The 17,922-nt window shown below is 33.9% G+C and overlaps 9 protein-coding genes across 9 annotated transcripts; 4 read left to right on the top strand and 5 right to left on the bottom strand.

Annotated features, from left to right (window-relative positions):
* Positions 1-833: 833 nt before the first annotated feature.
* RO3G_08128 (uncharacterized protein) lies at positions 834-1,995 on the top strand (the record flags this gene model as incomplete). Its single annotated transcript, XM_067662718.1, has 2 exons — positions 834-1,500; positions 1,562-1,995. 2 exons carry the CDS (start codon positions 834-836, stop codon positions 1,993-1,995), a joined length of 1,101 nt encoding a protein of 366 aa, XP_067518819.1.
* A 1,415-nt stretch (positions 1,996-3,410) lies between these two features.
* Positions 3,411-3,803, top strand: RO3G_08127 (uncharacterized protein; the record flags this gene model as incomplete). The annotated part of the gene is made up of 1 exon (XM_067662717.1): positions 3,411-3,803. The coding sequence occupies one exon, from the start codon at positions 3,411-3,413 to the stop codon at positions 3,801-3,803; it is 393 nt and encodes a 130-aa protein (XP_067518818.1).
* Positions 3,804-4,337: 534 nt separating this feature from the next.
* RO3G_08126 (uncharacterized protein) lies at positions 4,338-5,661 on the bottom strand (the record flags this gene model as incomplete). Its single annotated transcript, XM_067662716.1, has 3 exons — positions 4,338-4,503; positions 4,559-5,170; positions 5,231-5,661. The coding sequence occupies 3 exons, from the start codon at positions 5,659-5,661 to the stop codon at positions 4,338-4,340; spliced, it is 1,209 nt and encodes a 402-aa protein (XP_067518817.1).
* Positions 5,662-7,579: 1,918 nt separating this feature from the next.
* RO3G_08125 (uncharacterized protein) lies at positions 7,580-7,874 on the bottom strand (the record flags this gene model as incomplete). The annotated part of the gene is made up of 3 exons (XM_067662715.1): positions 7,580-7,683; positions 7,736-7,749; positions 7,831-7,874. The coding sequence occupies 3 exons, from the start codon at positions 7,872-7,874 to the stop codon at positions 7,580-7,582; spliced, it is 162 nt and encodes a 53-aa protein (XP_067518816.1).
* Positions 7,875-10,874: 3,000 nt separating this feature from the next.
* RO3G_08124 (histone H2B) lies at positions 10,875-11,246 on the bottom strand (the record flags this gene model as incomplete). Its single annotated transcript, XM_067662714.1, has 1 exon — positions 10,875-11,246. One exon carries the CDS (start codon positions 11,244-11,246, stop codon positions 10,875-10,877), a length of 372 nt encoding a protein of 123 aa, XP_067518815.1.
* A 562-nt stretch (positions 11,247-11,808) lies between these two features.
* On the top strand, positions 11,809-12,204 carry RO3G_08123 (histone H2A; the record flags this gene model as incomplete). Its single annotated transcript, XM_067662713.1, has 1 exon — positions 11,809-12,204. One exon carries the CDS (start codon positions 11,809-11,811, stop codon positions 12,202-12,204), a length of 396 nt encoding a protein of 131 aa, XP_067518814.1.
* A 1,143-nt stretch (positions 12,205-13,347) lies between these two features.
* On the bottom strand, positions 13,348-13,659 carry RO3G_08122 (histone H4; the record flags this gene model as incomplete). Its single annotated transcript, XM_067662712.1, has 1 exon — positions 13,348-13,659. One exon carries the CDS (start codon positions 13,657-13,659, stop codon positions 13,348-13,350), a length of 312 nt encoding a protein of 103 aa, XP_067518813.1.
* A 549-nt stretch (positions 13,660-14,208) lies between these two features.
* Positions 14,209-14,619, top strand: RO3G_08121 (histone H3; the record flags this gene model as incomplete). The annotated part of the gene is made up of 1 exon (XM_067662711.1): positions 14,209-14,619. The coding sequence occupies one exon, from the start codon at positions 14,209-14,211 to the stop codon at positions 14,617-14,619; it is 411 nt and encodes a 136-aa protein (XP_067518812.1).
* Positions 14,620-14,952: 333 nt separating this feature from the next.
* On the bottom strand, positions 14,953-17,092 carry RO3G_08120 (uncharacterized protein; the record flags this gene model as incomplete). The annotated part of the gene is made up of 8 exons (XM_067662710.1): positions 14,953-14,961; positions 15,074-15,190; positions 15,241-15,341; positions 15,395-16,162; positions 16,341-16,434; positions 16,526-16,546; positions 16,672-16,914; positions 16,970-17,092. The coding sequence occupies 8 exons, from the start codon at positions 17,090-17,092 to the stop codon at positions 14,953-14,955; spliced, it is 1,476 nt and encodes a 491-aa protein (XP_067518811.1).
* Positions 17,093-17,922: the final 830 nt, after the last annotated feature.

Raw genomic sequence — 17,922 nt, 5'->3', positions numbered from 1 at the left:
TTCAATGTCTTTTTTATTGTATTAAAGTCAATGCAATGAAAATAAGAAGACTAAAGCGATAAAAAATTGCTGGAGGGATTTCTAAGTTTTCAAAGCTTGTTGAAAGGCATAATTCGCTGTAGTAAGAATAGTATTGAAATAGATGACACTAGGAAGCTTTGTTTCGTATTGATTTCCTTTCACTGCTTTTTGATGCATTGTTTAAATAACTCAGGTAATGAATTTGTTTCTGACAATCGTTGACGGATCCAAAAATATCACTGATTCTAGGCTCCTTTTAAAGTAATGTTTTGTCCAATAATAGCCCTCCACTTAAAAGTTGTGTTGATAAAATCCCCAAATATGAAAACAACAGTTGTAAAAGTCAAAAGACAACTTCAACGAATGGCATTGTTAAATTTTATATTTGGTTCAAATCCAAAGGAAGAAATCCACCCAGACTGTCCTCCAACAAAAAGAGAAAACAAGCTGAATAATCTTTGTATGATTCATGACCTTTTTTTACATGACTATGCACTTGTATATCTTTGCATTGTATTAAGTTTATATAATTTATGCTACTGTCATCTCATTCTAATCAATACTTTCTTGTCCTGAGATGAAAGGCCTCTTATACTTGTCGCATGATTGCTTCATATTGGCTAGCTATGGCATTTACAAGCAAAAGAGTTACACGACAATTAAGAAGAGCAAAAATATTTTTCTTTTTTTCTCATATTTTTCTAAGCGTCATGGAAACTATCATTAAAGCAGCTGAGCCTTGGTGTAGTTCAAAAAATAATTCAAACAGTCCAGTATTGTCAAATAGCCCTGAAGAAATAAAAGGATTTACGATGCATTCAGATGACTTTCAACCCACTTCGGCTCTACATTCTTCTATCGCTCAACCGTTCGACTCTCGTTTGGTTGTTGTTGGAAGCTACAAAAAGCCAGTGACACTAGGTCGAGGAGGTGCTTCGACCATCAAGATTGGTCGTCGCAACCGACAAATCAGTCGCATTCACGTTTCTATCGAATTCAATGCAGAATCTCAATGCTTTCAACTGACCATTTTAGGTCTCAATGGTGCTAACATTGATTATGTTGGTTATAACCAAAATGCTATTGTTGTGCTTGAGGATAAAAGTTTCATTGATGTGTTAGGGGACCACATTGAATTTAGAATCCCACCTGGTCCAACGGAAGAAGGAAATAATGAGCATGTACCGAGCAAAGCGTCACTACAAGATCAGGAAAGCGGTAAAGATGATATAAAATCAGAGTTAGATTATACTGTGATTGAGCATAAAGAAGAAAACACGTCTGTTGATGTTTTAACACCAAACGATACAAAGATTGAAAAAATAATAAAAGAAAAAGATGTAGTAATAAAAGCTAAGGAAGAGCAAGAAAGCCTCTCTGAAGAAAAGGCTAGTGAAGAAGCAAGGATACCAAAAGAACAAGACGAAATGCCTGTGGCAAAAGAAAAAGATTATTCTGAAATAATCATTGATGCACTTGGTAAGATTAGGCGATAACGTAAGTTTGATGTTAAGACTATTATTGAGACAAGCTTGAATAGTATTCTCTCGCGCATCATCTATGGCAGTTAGCGATATTTTTTCTCGTATCATAAAATCCAATCCGGATTATGCACAGCAACCTCGCGAACTGTGGATTGAAAGGATAAGAAGGGTGCTAAAAGAAAAGCCGTTCTTTGGAGAAATACAACGCAAAGGGAAAACAGCCGACGGCTCACCAAAAGAAAATTTATATTACTACAACAGTGAGCTGGACCCAGTCGAATGGCGCAGATCTACCTACACTCAAGTCGGTCGCAGCGCCCGTAAATGTACATTGAAAGACAAACAGTACTTTTGGAAGATTCCTCCAAAACTTGGCCGTCATCGAAGCTCATATGTTCCTCCGCCTACTAATGCTTTGGAAATCAAGGGCAAAAGAGCACAACAAAATGATGATAATGAAAGTAGCGATTCCAAAAAAATCAAGTTGTAATATCCTCAATTTAGTAAATAAATATGTTCATCCATTCAAATTCAAACACCAGATTAGTAACAAGGGACAGTAATTCTGTGATAAGCTTAGAGCTTTAGGATCTATCATAAAAAATTATTACTGTATATGACAAATACAATAAACAAAATTGTACATCATTTTATTACGGCATTACATACTTGTTTTAATCTATGATTAATTATAATCTATGCAAGCAACTAGAAATTGACTGTTGTTTTGAACTGAAATACTTTCAGAGTGCTAAATACAATTATAGAATGCTCAGGGGTTTACTAGCAATAGCGAAATGGGTCACATACGGATAGCATTCAATAGAGAATATATCCGAAGCATTACTTCTAACCACTACTAGTATATCCTGGTTACATTCTTAAAGAACATCAAGGGATAATGAAATATCCGAAAAAAATACAATAGATTATAGATGATGATCTATCATATTTTTTAAAGTGTACTGCGTCGGAAATATAGACAATCTACTGCTTATTTTTATGAAGGGAGGCTCCACAATGTATCAAATCCTGACGGCATACATAAACCAGCATTCCTAGATCAAAATTCTGGTAAGAGCTGCAGGATTCGATCACATAAATATTGCTGATTTTTATTCAAGATAAGACAAAGGGATCATCGCGGCAGATTTGCAAAGAAAAGACCCTGAATAGCGCTCAAACATTGCCTTTTTACTATGGTCAATGGTAAAAGTCGTTTAGTTTTATTGTGTCACTAAAAGTAATTCGTTACTTTAAACAACAAACATGAATTCTTTATCATATACTTTACATTATATGATACTTTTTTCTTTTCGCACAGACTCGACTGAATAATTTATAAACTTATCCAGTTTAATAAGAGCAGGTACTTACTGTGTATAGTTAGTGCCTGTTTGATAATACCTTTAAATACTTGAGCCTATATTTTAGTTTCTTACAAAGTCATACCGTTTTCACGACCAGGCGGAAAGAGTTGAATACTTTATAATTTAGTATGGAAAGAACACATATAGCACCTTATCATAAATGAATTATTTTGTAGGTTATTGATTTAACTAAAGAAGACCATCAATATTAAAAATAGAACAGCAGATGAAAAGTAAATTTAAAGCAAGTAAAAGTTATATAAAGACGCCAAATCTTTACTATTTGGAACTTTACCTGATCTTTTTTTACAAAGTGACAAAAAAAATGTACTTTGAACATACCTCAAATCCTACTTTTTTTACTGATGATATTTATGATATGGTCAATTCAACGAGTAATGAGGAGCTTATAGAAAAGCTGCTACAGCCCACGAGTTTTTACAATCCCAATTTGCTTACCGTAGCCCAGCCTAGTGATCTGATGTTTGCTCCGAACACACATATGTCGCTTTATGACCATCTTCCATATAGCAACATGAATGAACTATCCAATATTCCTTATGGTGGATACCAAGCCATAGGAGATTTTCCCAATAGTCAACGATTCGGCGATTTTATGAAAGTTGTTGTAGATCTTTCAAATCAGCACAACGTATCGCTTGAGTATTTGGAATCTGTTTATGGACTTTTCAATACACCAACACCAACAATGACAACAACACCATCACCACCGGCCATAACAGCCGAAAGTTTGCCTGCGCAGAGCTCACCGGAGCGTTGTTTCAGTGGAAAGACGTGCCAAGCTTGCAAAAATGCACACTCAGGATGTGATAAAATGCGCCCCTGCAGCCGTTGTATACGGATACAAGGTTGTTGTGTGGATTCAATAACAAAAAAGCGTGGAAGGCCCCCACTTTCAAAGAAATAAATACCCTTCATATTTAAATAAAAATTGCGCCAGCTTTTCAAATTTTCTATATCATTCAAATGATGTGCTTTATAATCTTTGGTTTTGAAAGATTGGATATGTCTGTATCATTTCTCTTACTGTCCACTCAGAGTTCTATATATACCTTGCTTATTTGTTATCCTAGTGTAATATTTTTAGAGTTTCACTTTTCACACTATTTCTCATCCAAGCATAATTCTCAAGTTGAAAAAAATTATATGTCAAGACAGGCCTGACAAGTTCATTTGATTAACAAGCATCCAGAAAATAAATGCAGCATGTTTAACTCAAGAGGTACACTGACAATCGCTTATCATGTGATCACTGTGATGATAACGTACTAGTATCTGAATTTGACTTTCCCAATTTATGAATCTAATGATGGTAGAATGGATTATGTATCCAGTCTCAAAATAAAATAGGAGAAGCATTGAAAATAAAAGTTACGCTCTTTTTAAAATGATACCATCAGGTATGATTTATTTTTAAATAATGAATATGAGGGAAATATGCTTAAGCAGAACAGTAGGAGATCTTGTTAGAACCGTTCAAGTTGTTACAGACATTCTTTGGGGTATTGGAAGCCTTCTTGATGTTGACATTCTTAAGAGTGAAGCCAGAGCAAGGAGTCTTTTTAGAACAATCAATGCTGACGATGGGCTTTTTACCAGTTACAGAGCTATAGAAAGTACGTTAGTAAATTCATCTTTTTAAACTTGGCATCAATGACTTACCCAGTGATGGTATCAAAAGTGACACCGCTGATGGATAAAGAGCTATCGGCATTCTTGGTACAGTAAGACATTTGGTTCTTGTCACAGTAGTGAGTGGTGACAATGACAGGGTTTTCAACGTTGTTCAATTGGACATTTCTGTAAAGAACATCAGAGACGGAACCCTTTCCGCCAGGCCAGGTCTTGACACGGACACCGTTTTGACAATTGTTGCAGACAGAGTCCAAGACACGGACGGTTCTGACAGAGTCGTCTTTACCGCCTTTACCAAGAGAACCAACGCTGAAACCGTGACCACCGTTACAAGTGATCTTGGATAAGGTGACGTTAGTGACACCGCCATTGATAGCAGTACAGTCATCACCGATATTGAGTACAGAGTTTCTGAAGATGATACCGCTTGAAGAAGAGATATCCAAAGCGTCAGTGTTCTTGGGAGGCTTGCTGCTCTTGGAGGCAGTATTGAGAGTAACACCTTCAATGACAAGGTTTTTGGCATTGGTAACACCCATATGAGCACGAGGGGCATTGATGATTTTGAAGTTACTGAAGACAGAGTTGGTAACCATCATACGGAGGACGGTAGGGGCAGTGTGATCTTGCAAATCATACCTAAAGAGTAACATGAATCAATGTCATATTCATTATTTTTATCGACCGTTGACTACTTACCAAGCTTGGCCATTACCATTAATGGTACCACCACCAGACAAATGGACATTGTCACCTCTGATCTTAATGTAAGCATTACCGCCCTTGAATTTCTTGTCGAATGGAGCCAAGTTGATTTGACCTTGGAAGTCAATTTTAACGTTCTTGAGGCCCTCAATTTCAATCATGCTATTCAATTTGTAGTTCTTGCCCTTGGGGAAAGAGACAGTGCCACCGGACTTACAGGTTTGGAATGCCTTGACAATAGCAGAAGCATCATCACCACCTGTAGGATTTACGACACAAGTAGCAGCGGCAACATCGTTAATTCCAAGAGATACCAGCAAGAGAGCAGCAATGGAGGAAGATAAAGAGAGTAATTGGACCATTTTGAGGCAAGAGGAAGACTTGGTTTTTGTTGAATGATGATTGACAGTGAAAAGATTGCCCATTTTATATTATTTTACTCTTTTGAATATCAGCTTGTGTAGCTTTTGAATTTATCGTCATTAATTCGTGTTGCATTAATCCAAAAAACCGAAACATTTATTTATTAACATTAATTATATAAAGAATTTTCTTTACTTTCGGTATGTTTTATATTACATTTTTCTAAAATCCTTAAACTATAAACCACTCACAATACTCATATCTGAAAGTCATTCAATTGTTTGTCTTATAGAAAAAATAGTAGAAAATGTAGGAATTGAATTGCAGTAAAATCCATGTAGATTTGAATGTTTGCGTAACTTTCTTTTTTATTAGGTAACGTGGAGTGATATTTGTGCTTTGATACAGATTGGTAAGAGTTCAATGTACGCTTAATTCATTTACCGGATTTTTCACTTTGTAGTGAAAAAAAAAAAAAGTTAGAAAAAGGGATTGATATTTTTTGGAAGTCTCTATTCCTTATGTTGGGACAATGGCTAACTAATTTTGGGAAACGTATGGGAAAGGCATTCTAATAATTTCCTTTTAGAAAAATGTATGACTAATGTGCTGGTCTGAAGTCTCACTGAAAATCAATGGGAAAGGGTAACACAAAATTACATATTTGAAAAACAGTTCAAGTTGAACGAGAAGAGAAATGGGAATTTTCTTACCAAAAAAGAAAAGTGAAAAACTCAGTGTTGTGATGTGCAATTCTTTTATTATGTATAAAAAAAAAAAAAAAAAAAAAAAAAAAAAAAAAACTAAAATCGATATGACTTATAATTGGTATATGAATTCATCAAATAGTTTATCTCAATAATCTGCCATGTATGTAAAAGTTCTTCTGATGTTGTTAACCACTACAATGTCCCAATTCCACATCACGTTGTAAAGTCTGTATATAAACACGCGCGGATTTGCTTTTTTCGGGGTAAGATTTCGATTGCAACAGGCATATACCTTAATTATATTTGTCCACAGAAACCAAATAGAAATTGATATTTACTTTGGTACTCTTTTATTTGTACCTGTCGTTGTAATTACTTTGTAGAGCGGAAGGTGGCACATTTGAGTACCAAAAATTCATTTCTTCTCCAAACAAAAGCACATGGTTACTTTCATATATTTATATTCTGTACATTATGGGATAAGCAACTTGTACATCATTTTAAAAGACAATTTAGCTATTATAACCAAGCTACATTGCTATCTAAGATAGTATAAATAATATTCTTATTAGATACTTACAGATTGTATTATTGTTGTAACATGGTGATATTACAACCGCTCTTTCTAAATAAAAACGAGTAATACCAGTAAGCCTCTACATGTTTGTAGCTTTCAATACAGAAAAAGTGCCAATTAAATCGAATGCTTATTTATTACGTTTCAAAATAATCGCCTCCAAAGATACAAAACATTCCTCTATGAACACTTTTTTGACTTTATGGTAAATATTACCATCACCATCAACTGCAGTATATGGCCTGTCAGACTCAATAGGACTCGTGATTTTTTTGCCTCGACAAAATTTTATGAGGCAATTTCCTTTTCGAATTTTTTTTTTCAAGTACTGATGAGTCCTATCACTTCAGAAAATGAGAATAATTATTAAAAAACTAAAACATTCACCTGTTGGGTCTCATCGTAACAGGTGCTAATATTGACTTATCAAAATCGAACTTTTGACAGTGGAGAATAATTATCCAAAGACAGATTCAAACGTCTAAAAGATTGACATGATTTAAAGAGATAAGACAAAGTCAACGAAGCCATCAACAAAGGCTACTCATTCTGACTAATAGTTGTTGAGCTCAAAGTGCTTAAACTAGTTTACTGAGAAGAGGTAAAAGTATATAAATGTGCGTCATCCAGGCTTTTTTTTTACGTCCGCAATTATGACTTTAAGGTGTTTAACACGCTCCTTCTCCTGTGTAGTCACGAATTTTTAATGAATACAAATGGTGATATATCGTTAGAATAGACTAAGGAAGAGCTGGCTAGAAATATCTTGCCATCCTCTTTTACAATAGCCTTTTGATCTATCATACCAGTTATGATATAGCCGAAGTTTACTAGTCCGTATTGTTTTACTTTGTTCTGTTTTTCTATGGGAAAATAAATTATGATTTATTTATACAAATAAAATTAAAAATGCATCTTGTGCCAACAGCATCAATGATGTTAACGTTGAAACAGAGAAAGGGCTGAAAAAGAAGAATACTAAGACCATATTAAAGAATAGAAAGAGATATGAAGTACACTACATAAAGCTTTTTTTGTTGTTCAACATCAAACTAAAAAAAAGTGTGATAAATGTTCAAACCTTGAGAAGGTAAATCTTGTTTCAGGTTCCTTCTAGAAAGCTACAAAAAAAAGGGGGGGGCATCTCTTTGCTTCTTTGCTAAGCATATAGAAGAGGCAGACGTAGTTTTGAAATTTAATGTGAGAGTTACATTTATACCTTATCCTCTTTTTGTATAAGTTGTTTCAAGCAAATGTTAAAGAACAACCAATTTTTGCATCATAACTGACCTGATAAGATAAAAAGAAAGCGATAAAACAGGGGTACGCGTCGTGTTCCAAGAAAAGAAGACATTTAAAAAGAGTGAATGGAAGACTTGCTTTGTTTATTCATCGATTTTTTCCCTTTTAGTTTAAAAACAACATGCGTAAAAAGAAGAAAAAAATTTATTGTCTCGCCCTCTGGTCCTCTTCCGTCACTATCTGGTCCTCTTCTTTCGCTATTTGCTCTTTCAGTTATGGACATGGCTATACTCCCGGCTTCATTAAGCCTTTCTAAACAACAGCCAATTCTACACTGTAAACAAAATTCTTGCCGTTCTCTTCTGAAAAGGAAGCAGAACTAGGCTGCAATCGATGATTGCTTTACTTTTCGGAGGTAAGCGCTTTTATTCTTATGTTGTTTATGTCTTGATGACTGAGACTGACACTTCATATACCCTATCAGTATACACATATCGGTGATATTTTTGTTGCTATTTTCAAATATGCAGACATAATTTGGTTCTCTTTCTTAATTATGATTTTTTTCAAAGTTACTTGTACTATATCTTTGAAGTAATAATGACAAATACAACTTTGAGATTATGCGCTTTATTTTCGCTCTTTTCCAAATTGTAAAACCATCTATGCTCATGCTTTCCAACTTTTTAAGTTTAAAATTGAAATAAGTATAAGCAGACTTAAAGGTTAAAGTTGCTGGCAACTAGCATTTTAAAAAAATACTAGTGTTATTTCCCATTGAATTATGCATATATTTATATTTTAATAGCAATACAGCAATATAGGCACCTTACAAAAAATGTGATAACCACATAATGCCTACTACCGCTGTTATTCATCTCATACACAAAAAAGCAAACTGCTAAATGATTTTTTTTATCATTGGAATATAAGCATAATGGTACTTACAGTATGACTCAATAATAGTCAACTGTGGTCTCTTCAAATTGAATACCAATAACAATAAAAGTATTAAATAAGCTGGAGACACTGAGGACAGAACAATTGGTTTTATAAATGAGCTTTAAAGCATTAATTATCGCATATATGTTTATATGCATTATGCGCACCTAAACCATTTTTTCAATAAGCAGCAGTTTTTATTAAGTTATAAAAGTGATATCCAGAGTCATAACTTACACTAGTTTTTTTTTAAGGAGGAAAAGGAGAAGATTGGGCATAGTTGGACTTCTTTCTGATAATATTCTTTGTTTGAATTTACAGATTGGAATGCTTCGATGCTATAAACATCACTTCTTATGTTTGAAGCTATAGCATGACGTGTTCCGAGGTTCAATGTTTCCGTAATGTGTAAGAATCATTATTATGTGTACATACAAGTTTATTCTTCAGATGAAAAGAATTTAAGCGACATTAAAGTTAATAATGTCTCTTATGCTTTGTTTTATATCCTTTTTTTTTTAAGAGAATAACAATTGTTTGGTAGTATTAATAAAATCAATTTTGAACAATTTTTGAATTTTTCTTCGCACAAATTGCGCATGTCCTTATTTTGTTGCAGAACAAGCTGAAATAAGTTTGTCTATAAAGGCTGCTGTCGGATATATGCGCAAGGAAGCTTAAAGGACAACGATATGTAGCTTTCGTGATGATTGGCTTTTGAAGCGGAAGTTGGTTAATAAATAACTATTGCAAAGATTAAAGACAAAAAAAAAAGTATAATAAGACTCTTTTTGGCCTCTTTTATGATTATAAAAGTATTATCAGTGCTGTATAATCAGCACATTTTAATTCTTATTAGCTAATAAGATTAACTACAAGCCCTACTTATAATGCTTTATTGCAGTGGCAGTTGGGCTGTAGAAACATAATAGCTCGAGTCTTTTAATGCACAAATTAAACATGTGTAGGAAGTATGCTTGCCCTACGGTTTCAGCGCCAATTATGAAACTGTGATCTTTTGCCACTCTAAATATGGTAAACACAATTCAACACATTATGAAACAGACACCATTCCTGAGAGGTTCCGTCAAGAAGCGCAAATGAGGATATATAATTAGTAGGCGTGAAAGTCATAAAAAACTGATTAAATTTTTACGAGATAATTATCATCATTCCATTTTAAAGTACCTAACGCAGTATATGTACTAGTTATAGTAATATTTATACAAAACTAGAAAATAAAGGCTATGCTATGTAGTGGCTTTAGAGAACAAAAAAATAAGACATTCAATTGCTTCCATAGAAACTTGGATCACAATAAATTATGTTCATGCGAATAATACAGACAGTTCACTGTATTTATAACCAATGAATCATCATTTTAGGAACACTAAACGTATCACATCATCTACAGTTTAAATCAAGCATCGAAGCATGAATTTATATGCAAAAAAAAAAAAAAAAAAATGCATAAGTTCCCAAAACTTTAACAGTTTGTAACCAGTGAACTTTATTTTCAGAATAAACACAAAGCTCACAAACATGGATAATTGTTTGAAGAAAAAAGAAAGCACAATAATTTAAGTTTATCAATTTTTATATACATTTTTTAATGAGATTTATTTAAGATATTAATGGGATATCAAAATATTGTTATTTTCTGTACAAAGTAAAGAAAAAAAAAGCAAGAGTAAGATTTTAAAACGAGCATTGAAATGAATAGTATTTGGAATATTATGTGCAAAGAGTTTTGAATCATCTTTTTTTCCCCCCGTTTCCTTTTTTCCTCTTTTAATTAAACTTCTTATTTGGAGCTGGTGTACTTGGTGACAGCCTTGGTACCTTCAGAGACGGCGTGCTTGGCGAGTTCACCAGGAAGAATAAGACGAACAGCGGTTTGGATTTCACGAGAAGAGATGGTGGAACGCTTGTTGTAGGCAGCCAACTTGGAGGCTTCAGAGGCGATACGTTCAAAGATATCATTGACAAAGGAGTTCAAGATGGACATGGCCTTGTTAGAGATACCAGTATCAGGGTGAACTTGCTTCAAGACCTTGTAGATGTAAGAAGAGTAAGTTTCACGACGAGTGATTCTTTTCTTCTTATCACCAGAGGACTTGGTAACCTTGGCAGTAGCGGGAGACTTTGCAGCAGAGGCGGATTCTTTGGGAGCCATATTTAAAAATTGTTTTAATTGAAGGAAAAATAAGAAAAAGAACACATATTTATAGACTTTTGTTTTTTTTCAAGTGCCTTTGTGTGACTGTGAGGCAAATTTAATCTATTTTTTCTCAAAAAAAAAAAAAACTACAAAAAAAAAAATCTTTTTAAAAAAAAAAACATTTCACAGTTATGCAAAAAAATGTGAAAAGAGATTAACTCAGCTAAAAACTTTTTTTTTTATATAATTCTTGTTGTCTGATCTTACCTTCCATAAATGGAAACTGCTTTCAAAACAAAACAAAAAACAAACATGTTTATATTAATACGCGAAATCCAACACGTATTATCGCGTGAATAGATGCTAAATAATCATTTTATTAAATAAAATTTTTCATGACCACAACATCCTACCTTTGGTTTTTTTTTTCACTCGCACATTGTTTTCCTCAAAACTTTTTTTTTTTTTAAAAAAAAAAAGTACAATGAGTGACTGGTTTATAATTTGAGTATATAAACCCGCACTTTTTTTTGATTCTCCCTCTTTTTTCATAACACATAAATTAAATATATTAACAATGTCTGGTGGTAAATCTGGTGGAAAATCTGCAGCTGGTGCCAAGTCTCAAACCCGTTCTTCTAAGGCCGGTCTTCAATTCCCTGTCGGTCGTATTCACCGTCTTCTTCGTCGTGGTAACTATGCCCAACGTGTTGGTGCTGGTGCTCCCGTTTACCTCGCTGCCGTTCTCGAATATCTCGCTGCTGAAATTCTTGAATTGGCTGGTAACGCTGCTCGTGACAACAAGAAGTCTCGTATCATCCCTCGTCACCTTCAATTGGCCATCCGTAACGATGAAGAATTAAACAAGCTCCTTGGTCATGTCACTATTGCTCAAGGTGGTGTTCTTCCCAACATCCACGCCTCCTTGTTGCCTACCAAGACCAAGAAGGCTGGTGCTTCTCAAGAACTTTAAACATCATTATGAAGATACATTTTTTTTTCTACATCTATTTTTTGTACATATTTAGTAGTTTATCATACAAATGAAAATATATTCCACCTTATTAAAAAAAACCTAATAATCGTCCCTTATAAATCATTTTGTGTTGTAAAAAGTTTTTTCTATTAAATAAGTAAAGTGAAAGATATTAATGAATATTTCGAAGCAACAGTTTTATTAAGCATACTTTATATTATTCATTTTCAGTTATTTGAATAATTTTGTTCTTCTTCAGATTAAATCGAACTCCTTTCCTTGTATTAACAACCACATTGTTTTCAATTTCCTTTTTCCTTTCGCCACTCATCAACTTTTTCCTCAGCAAAGACCTTGCTTGACGTGCCTCCCTTTCCTCTCTTACTCTCCATATCTTTATTTGATAAGCTCGCTTTGCTTGTTGTGCTCTTTTTTCAGCCAAAGTAAATTGTTTTCTCAAGGGCTCTTCCTCTTCGTCATTTGGTTGCTTTTGTACAAGTGAAATGGAGATTGTCTTTTTCTGGTTAATTGGACGTGGTGTTTTATGCATTATATTTTGAGTCGATGCCGTAGTTGGTATAATGGGTGAAGATTTAGAAATTTCTAATTTCTTATGAATTGTTTTATGTTTGATTAGAGGTGTTGAAGTAGAAGTGGACTTGGATTCCTTTGGTTTCATAATCTTGAAACAAAAAGAAAAGAAAAAAATTGCTTAATATTTTACTTATCTTCCAAAAAAAACGCTTGTTCCACCAAGACTTTTTTTTTACTATTACAAATGTAACATGACCGAAATATAAAGTTTCTCTCCTTTAAGTTTAGTTACATGTAAGTACGCGTGGACATAACAAAAAGATCAATTAGTTACCAAATATTCAAATATGCATATTTAATAATAACAATGTACTGTTATCAAAAGGGGCTTTCGAAACTTTTAATTAACTTAGAATCTAATTTTTGGCCTATATTACCTTGAACTGTAAGATATGCAGCATTTAAAACAAAACAAAACAGTGAGAATAGTCATAATACATTTATGTTTGTTATATGTAAATTGATTGATTAATATTTATTTGAAAAAAAATTATTTACAAAAGTGATAATGCAAAAGCATAAGAGGGTAACAATTATTTGAATGAATTAACCACCGAAACCATAAAGGGTACGGCCTTGTCTCTTGAGAGCATAAACGACATCCAAAGAGGTAACAGTCTTTCTCTTGGCATGTTCAGTATAAGTAACAGCATCACGAATGACGTTTTCAAGGAAAACCTTCAAGACATTACGGGTTTCTTCATAGATGAGACCAGAGATACGCTTGACACCACCACGACGAGCGAGACGACGAATAGCAGGCTTAGTGATACCTTGAATGTTATCACGAAGAATCTTTCTGTGACGCTTAGCACCACCCTTTCCGAGACCTTTACCACCTTTTCCACGACCAGTCATTTTTAGTTGTATGAATTAAAATAAAAAAAAAAGAAGTTCCCTTTCCATCCCCCCCGATATTTATAAGAATTTAATTTTAAATTACCGCATCATTTTTTTCCAATTTTTTTTTTTTTTTTTTTTTTTTTTGCAAGACTCGTGAAGTGGAAAAAAAAAGTTTTTGATATTTTTTTTTCGATAAAGAGATAGTTGCAATTACATTATTTCAAAGTAGAAAAAAAAATGGCAGTGTATAACCTATTTTTTATTTTTTTGATCTTATGTGAACAATAACATTGCCATAGCAACAAATAAATTTCTTTTACTTAAAATCAACATTTTTTCTTTTCTTTTTTTTTTTTAAAAAAAAAAATAGTTTTCTACATTCGCGCTCCTTATTTTTTTTAAAAAAGTTTTTTTTTTTTTCTTTAGGCGAGAAAAAAAAATTAAAAAATAGATAGTAATTGTATACCAAAATAGGTAATTGCAATAATTCGTGTGACCGTCGAATGTAAATATAAATACTAAATGAAAAATTGGCTTCTTTTTTCAAAGAATAAATAATCAACTATGGCTCGTACTAAACAAACTGCTCGTAAATCCACTGGTGGCAAGGCCCCTCGTAAGCAATTGGCTACTAAGGCTGCTCGTAAATCCGCCCCCTCTACCGGTGGTGTCAAGAAGCCTCACCGTTACAGACCCGGTACTGTCGCCCTTCGTGAAATCCGTCGTTACCAAAAGTCTACTGAACTCTTGATCCGTAAGCTTCCTTTCCAACGTCTCGTTCGTGAAATTGCTCAAGATTTCAAGACTGACTTGCGTTTCCAATCCTCTGCTATTGGTGCTCTTCAAGAAGCCTCTGAAGCCTACTTGGTCTCTCTCTTTGAAGACACCAACTTGGCTGCTATCCACGCCAAGCGTGTTACTATCCAACCCAAGGATATTCAATTGGCTCGTCGTCTTCGTGGTGAACGTTCTTAATCTCATTGCACACCTCTTATAAATATGATAACATTGCATTTAATTTTTTCTTTTTAAAATGTACATAAGCAAGCCAAACTTGTTTCTTTTAAAATGAATTTATATTCCCTCTTCCATTAAAATAGTTATTTTAAAATAAAATATTTTGTACAGCCTTTTTTATTAAAACTTTTTCTCACATTCTTGTTCTTTTTCTATTGTTATTACCATCCTCCAATGCATGACCACCTCTTTTCCCTCCACTTCGATCATTGTCTTTCCATTCAGGCTTATATTGTGCCTCAGGCTCTTCTATCGTCATTCTATCACGTACAGGTTGTCCTTGGAAGCCACCTATCCTTGCTATCACCAAATTGTCTTTTTCTTCTGCACTTAATTCAGATAAAGGTATAACTGAGTCACCGCGATTATAATCAAAATGCTTTTTGGGTCCAAACCCAAATCCCCAGTTCACCTTGACCGGTACACCTTCCACTACGAGTCCTGCTCCATCATATTTAGCTGCCTCTGTCGCAGCGCGTGTTGTGAACTTTAAGAACGCATTATGCCTACCCTTCAACTTTTTAGAAACCTATTGAGATATGTTAAGTGGTGAAAGTAAACATCATGTAGTCTTCTTACAATCACGCTAGCAATTTCACCATATCTATTAAACAATCGAGCAACATCTTCTTTTTCATAATGATCAGGAATAGGTCCAACAAATAATGTACGAGTAAGCACTGGAACAAGCAAATTTTAGAAAACGAAATATGGATAAGCATCTTTCATTTACCTCTGATATAGCCAGGGGATAAAGATGGATCATGAATAGGCTGTGTACCTTGTTGTGGTGGTTGCTGTTGTACTTGCTGTGGCTGAAACTGTGATGGATAATATTGCTGATATAGCTGGAATTGCTGTTGCTGTTGTTGTTGCTGTTGTTGCTGTTGTTGCTGTTGTTGTTGTTGTTGTTGATAATACTGTTGGTTGGTGGGCTGTGGTTGATACATAGATTGCTGTTGTTGGTAATTGTTGCTCATTGCTGCCATTTGTGACATTGCTTGGCGATTGAACCAAGGATCTTGAACTGGCGAATTAGCAGTAATGATAGTAGTAGAAGGAGCAGTGGTAGTAGTGGTAGTAGACATATGTGTTTTATTAGTGTTATTATCAGCATCATGACCCCATCTTGATCTTCTTTCAGTTCTTGTAAAATTAACAGAGGAAATAGAAGGACCTTGGGGTGGAGGCCAAACACCAGCTGGTTTTTGTCTTGGATCATTGGTTGCACCAGCCACGCGAGGATCGGGACGTGTTGGAGGAGGAGGAGGAGGAGGAGTGGTTGTTACAGCAGGGGTTAAAGTAGGTGAGCTTGTTACAATACCGCCTAATAATTTTGCTAAAGCGGGAGGAAGTGATTTATCATTGTTTTCTTGCTGAGTTACAGAAGATGGGGGTGGAGTTGTTGTTGTTGTGGTTGTTGTTGTTAAGCCAGGAATATTCAAGTTGCCAATATTGCTGAGCGTTGCCAACAGAGAAGCAGTATCAACAGGTGGAAGAACTATTATTATCAAATAAAATAGAATTTGATAATAATTGAGAAAAAAAAAAGCTTTAATACATAGTTCAAACCCAAAAGAAAAACTCAAAAATATGTTTTAAGCAAAAAAGAGTTTTTTGGTAAAGTGTGTGTTTTTTATAATTAAATTGTGTTTGATAATAACCTTTATCTTGCTTACTTTGCTTTAGAAACGAACCCTTTACATAGTCAACTACTTCTTTAGGGTAAATATTTCCCTGTTCCCAGAAATCCAGTGTCTTTTTCACTTTATCCTATTTTATTATTTCGCATTAAATACAAACTTGTATAAAAATGTATATGTATATAAATAAAAAGAAAAAGCAAAAAGAAAAGAGATTTGACCTGATTCTTTGTCTTTTTCTTCTTTATAAATGTACATACAAACACATAAAATGATGTATGTGTATATGGAGATAAATAAAATAAAGCATAGCCAAACAAGGTAAAGATAAAAACAAAAAGGGGCAATCGAGTAGGAATGACCTTACCTTATCCTTTACTGAACATGGTTCAAAACATCCTTGAAGTGAATCTTCCTTTAATACAATAGCAAACCTTTTCAGATATCCTTCTAATTCAAAAAACCCTTTCTCGTTGTTTTCTTCTCGCTTCCTCAATTGTTTATGAACTGCACGCGAAATGGCATCAATCACATACAAACCTGCTAATCTATAATCAGGTGGTGCATTTTCTATAAATCTCGTAATGCATTGCACGATGTAATTATGATGCTATATCATTTGTTGTCAAATAAACAAACAAAAAAATGGAAGAAAAAAAAGTTACCTTTGGATGAGCAGTTGCTAATGATTGAAGTGAAGTAATTTTAGAGGCTGATACTGGAAGTTTAGTTTCCAAGATTGACTTTAACTCTTTGTCAAAAAGTGTCCTATCCCAACTATCTGTCATTTTTTTTTTTTTTTTTGTTTAAAAAAAGGTAAGGTAAAAAAAGGCTTTTAAATAACCGCGCAAGAAGTTTTTTTTTTTTTACGATTTTCTGCGTCACAATTCAGCCGACAGGATTTTCCAAATAATTGAGAAAATTTTATTGGTCAATTGAAAAAATGTAATTGAATTGATGAGAAAACAAAGGCAGTAATTGAGAATGACCTTTTTTGTAACACATCTTATTATAGCTTAAAAACAATAATGACAATAGATATTCATGTAGAAGACCTCTCTCTTGAAAATTTCAATAATTCTGAGGAGCAAGCAGCCGAAATTTATACCAGCTTGATGCCAATCATATGTGAAACGATTAATGGAAGCGCATAATGAGCAAAATGCAGCTGAAAAGAACGAAAAAATCAAAATACAAGGTTTTGCTAAAAGCTTTGCTAGTGATACTACGACAAATAATAATTCCAAAAAGCTAATATCTTACAGATCATACAGTGATAAACAAATTGTCGATTTTATCTCTTTGATAATTAAAATAGTTTCCGTAAAGGATGCTATATTAAAAACAGCTATTACACTTTCCACTGTATATCGTTTTCAAAAGATGTAGGATGAATATCAAAAAGTTCCTGAGAAGAAGAAAAAAAAGTTGTGCTAAAAAAGATGTATTAAAAGTGGAGTGCACCTTGTTTCTTGTGAAACTTGCAGACAATTTTGCACTCATGGTTTCAGAACAAATGCGAGAAAATTTGATTGAAATCATCCAAACACCTATTCTCAAAACGCAATTTTATTGTCTCATCTGAGAACAATGCGTTTTAGGCTTAAAGAAACTAGAA

The sequence above is a fragment of the Rhizopus delemar genome, genomic scaffold (assembly GCF_000149305.1).
Source record: "Rhizopus delemar RA 99-880 supercont3.6 genomic scaffold, whole genome shotgun sequence".
NCBI lineage: Eukaryota > Fungi > Mucoromycota > Mucoromycetes > Mucorales > Rhizopodaceae > Rhizopus > Rhizopus delemar.
Note: the sequence above shows the minus strand (reverse complement) of the source record. Positions and strands in the feature narration are given on the sequence as shown.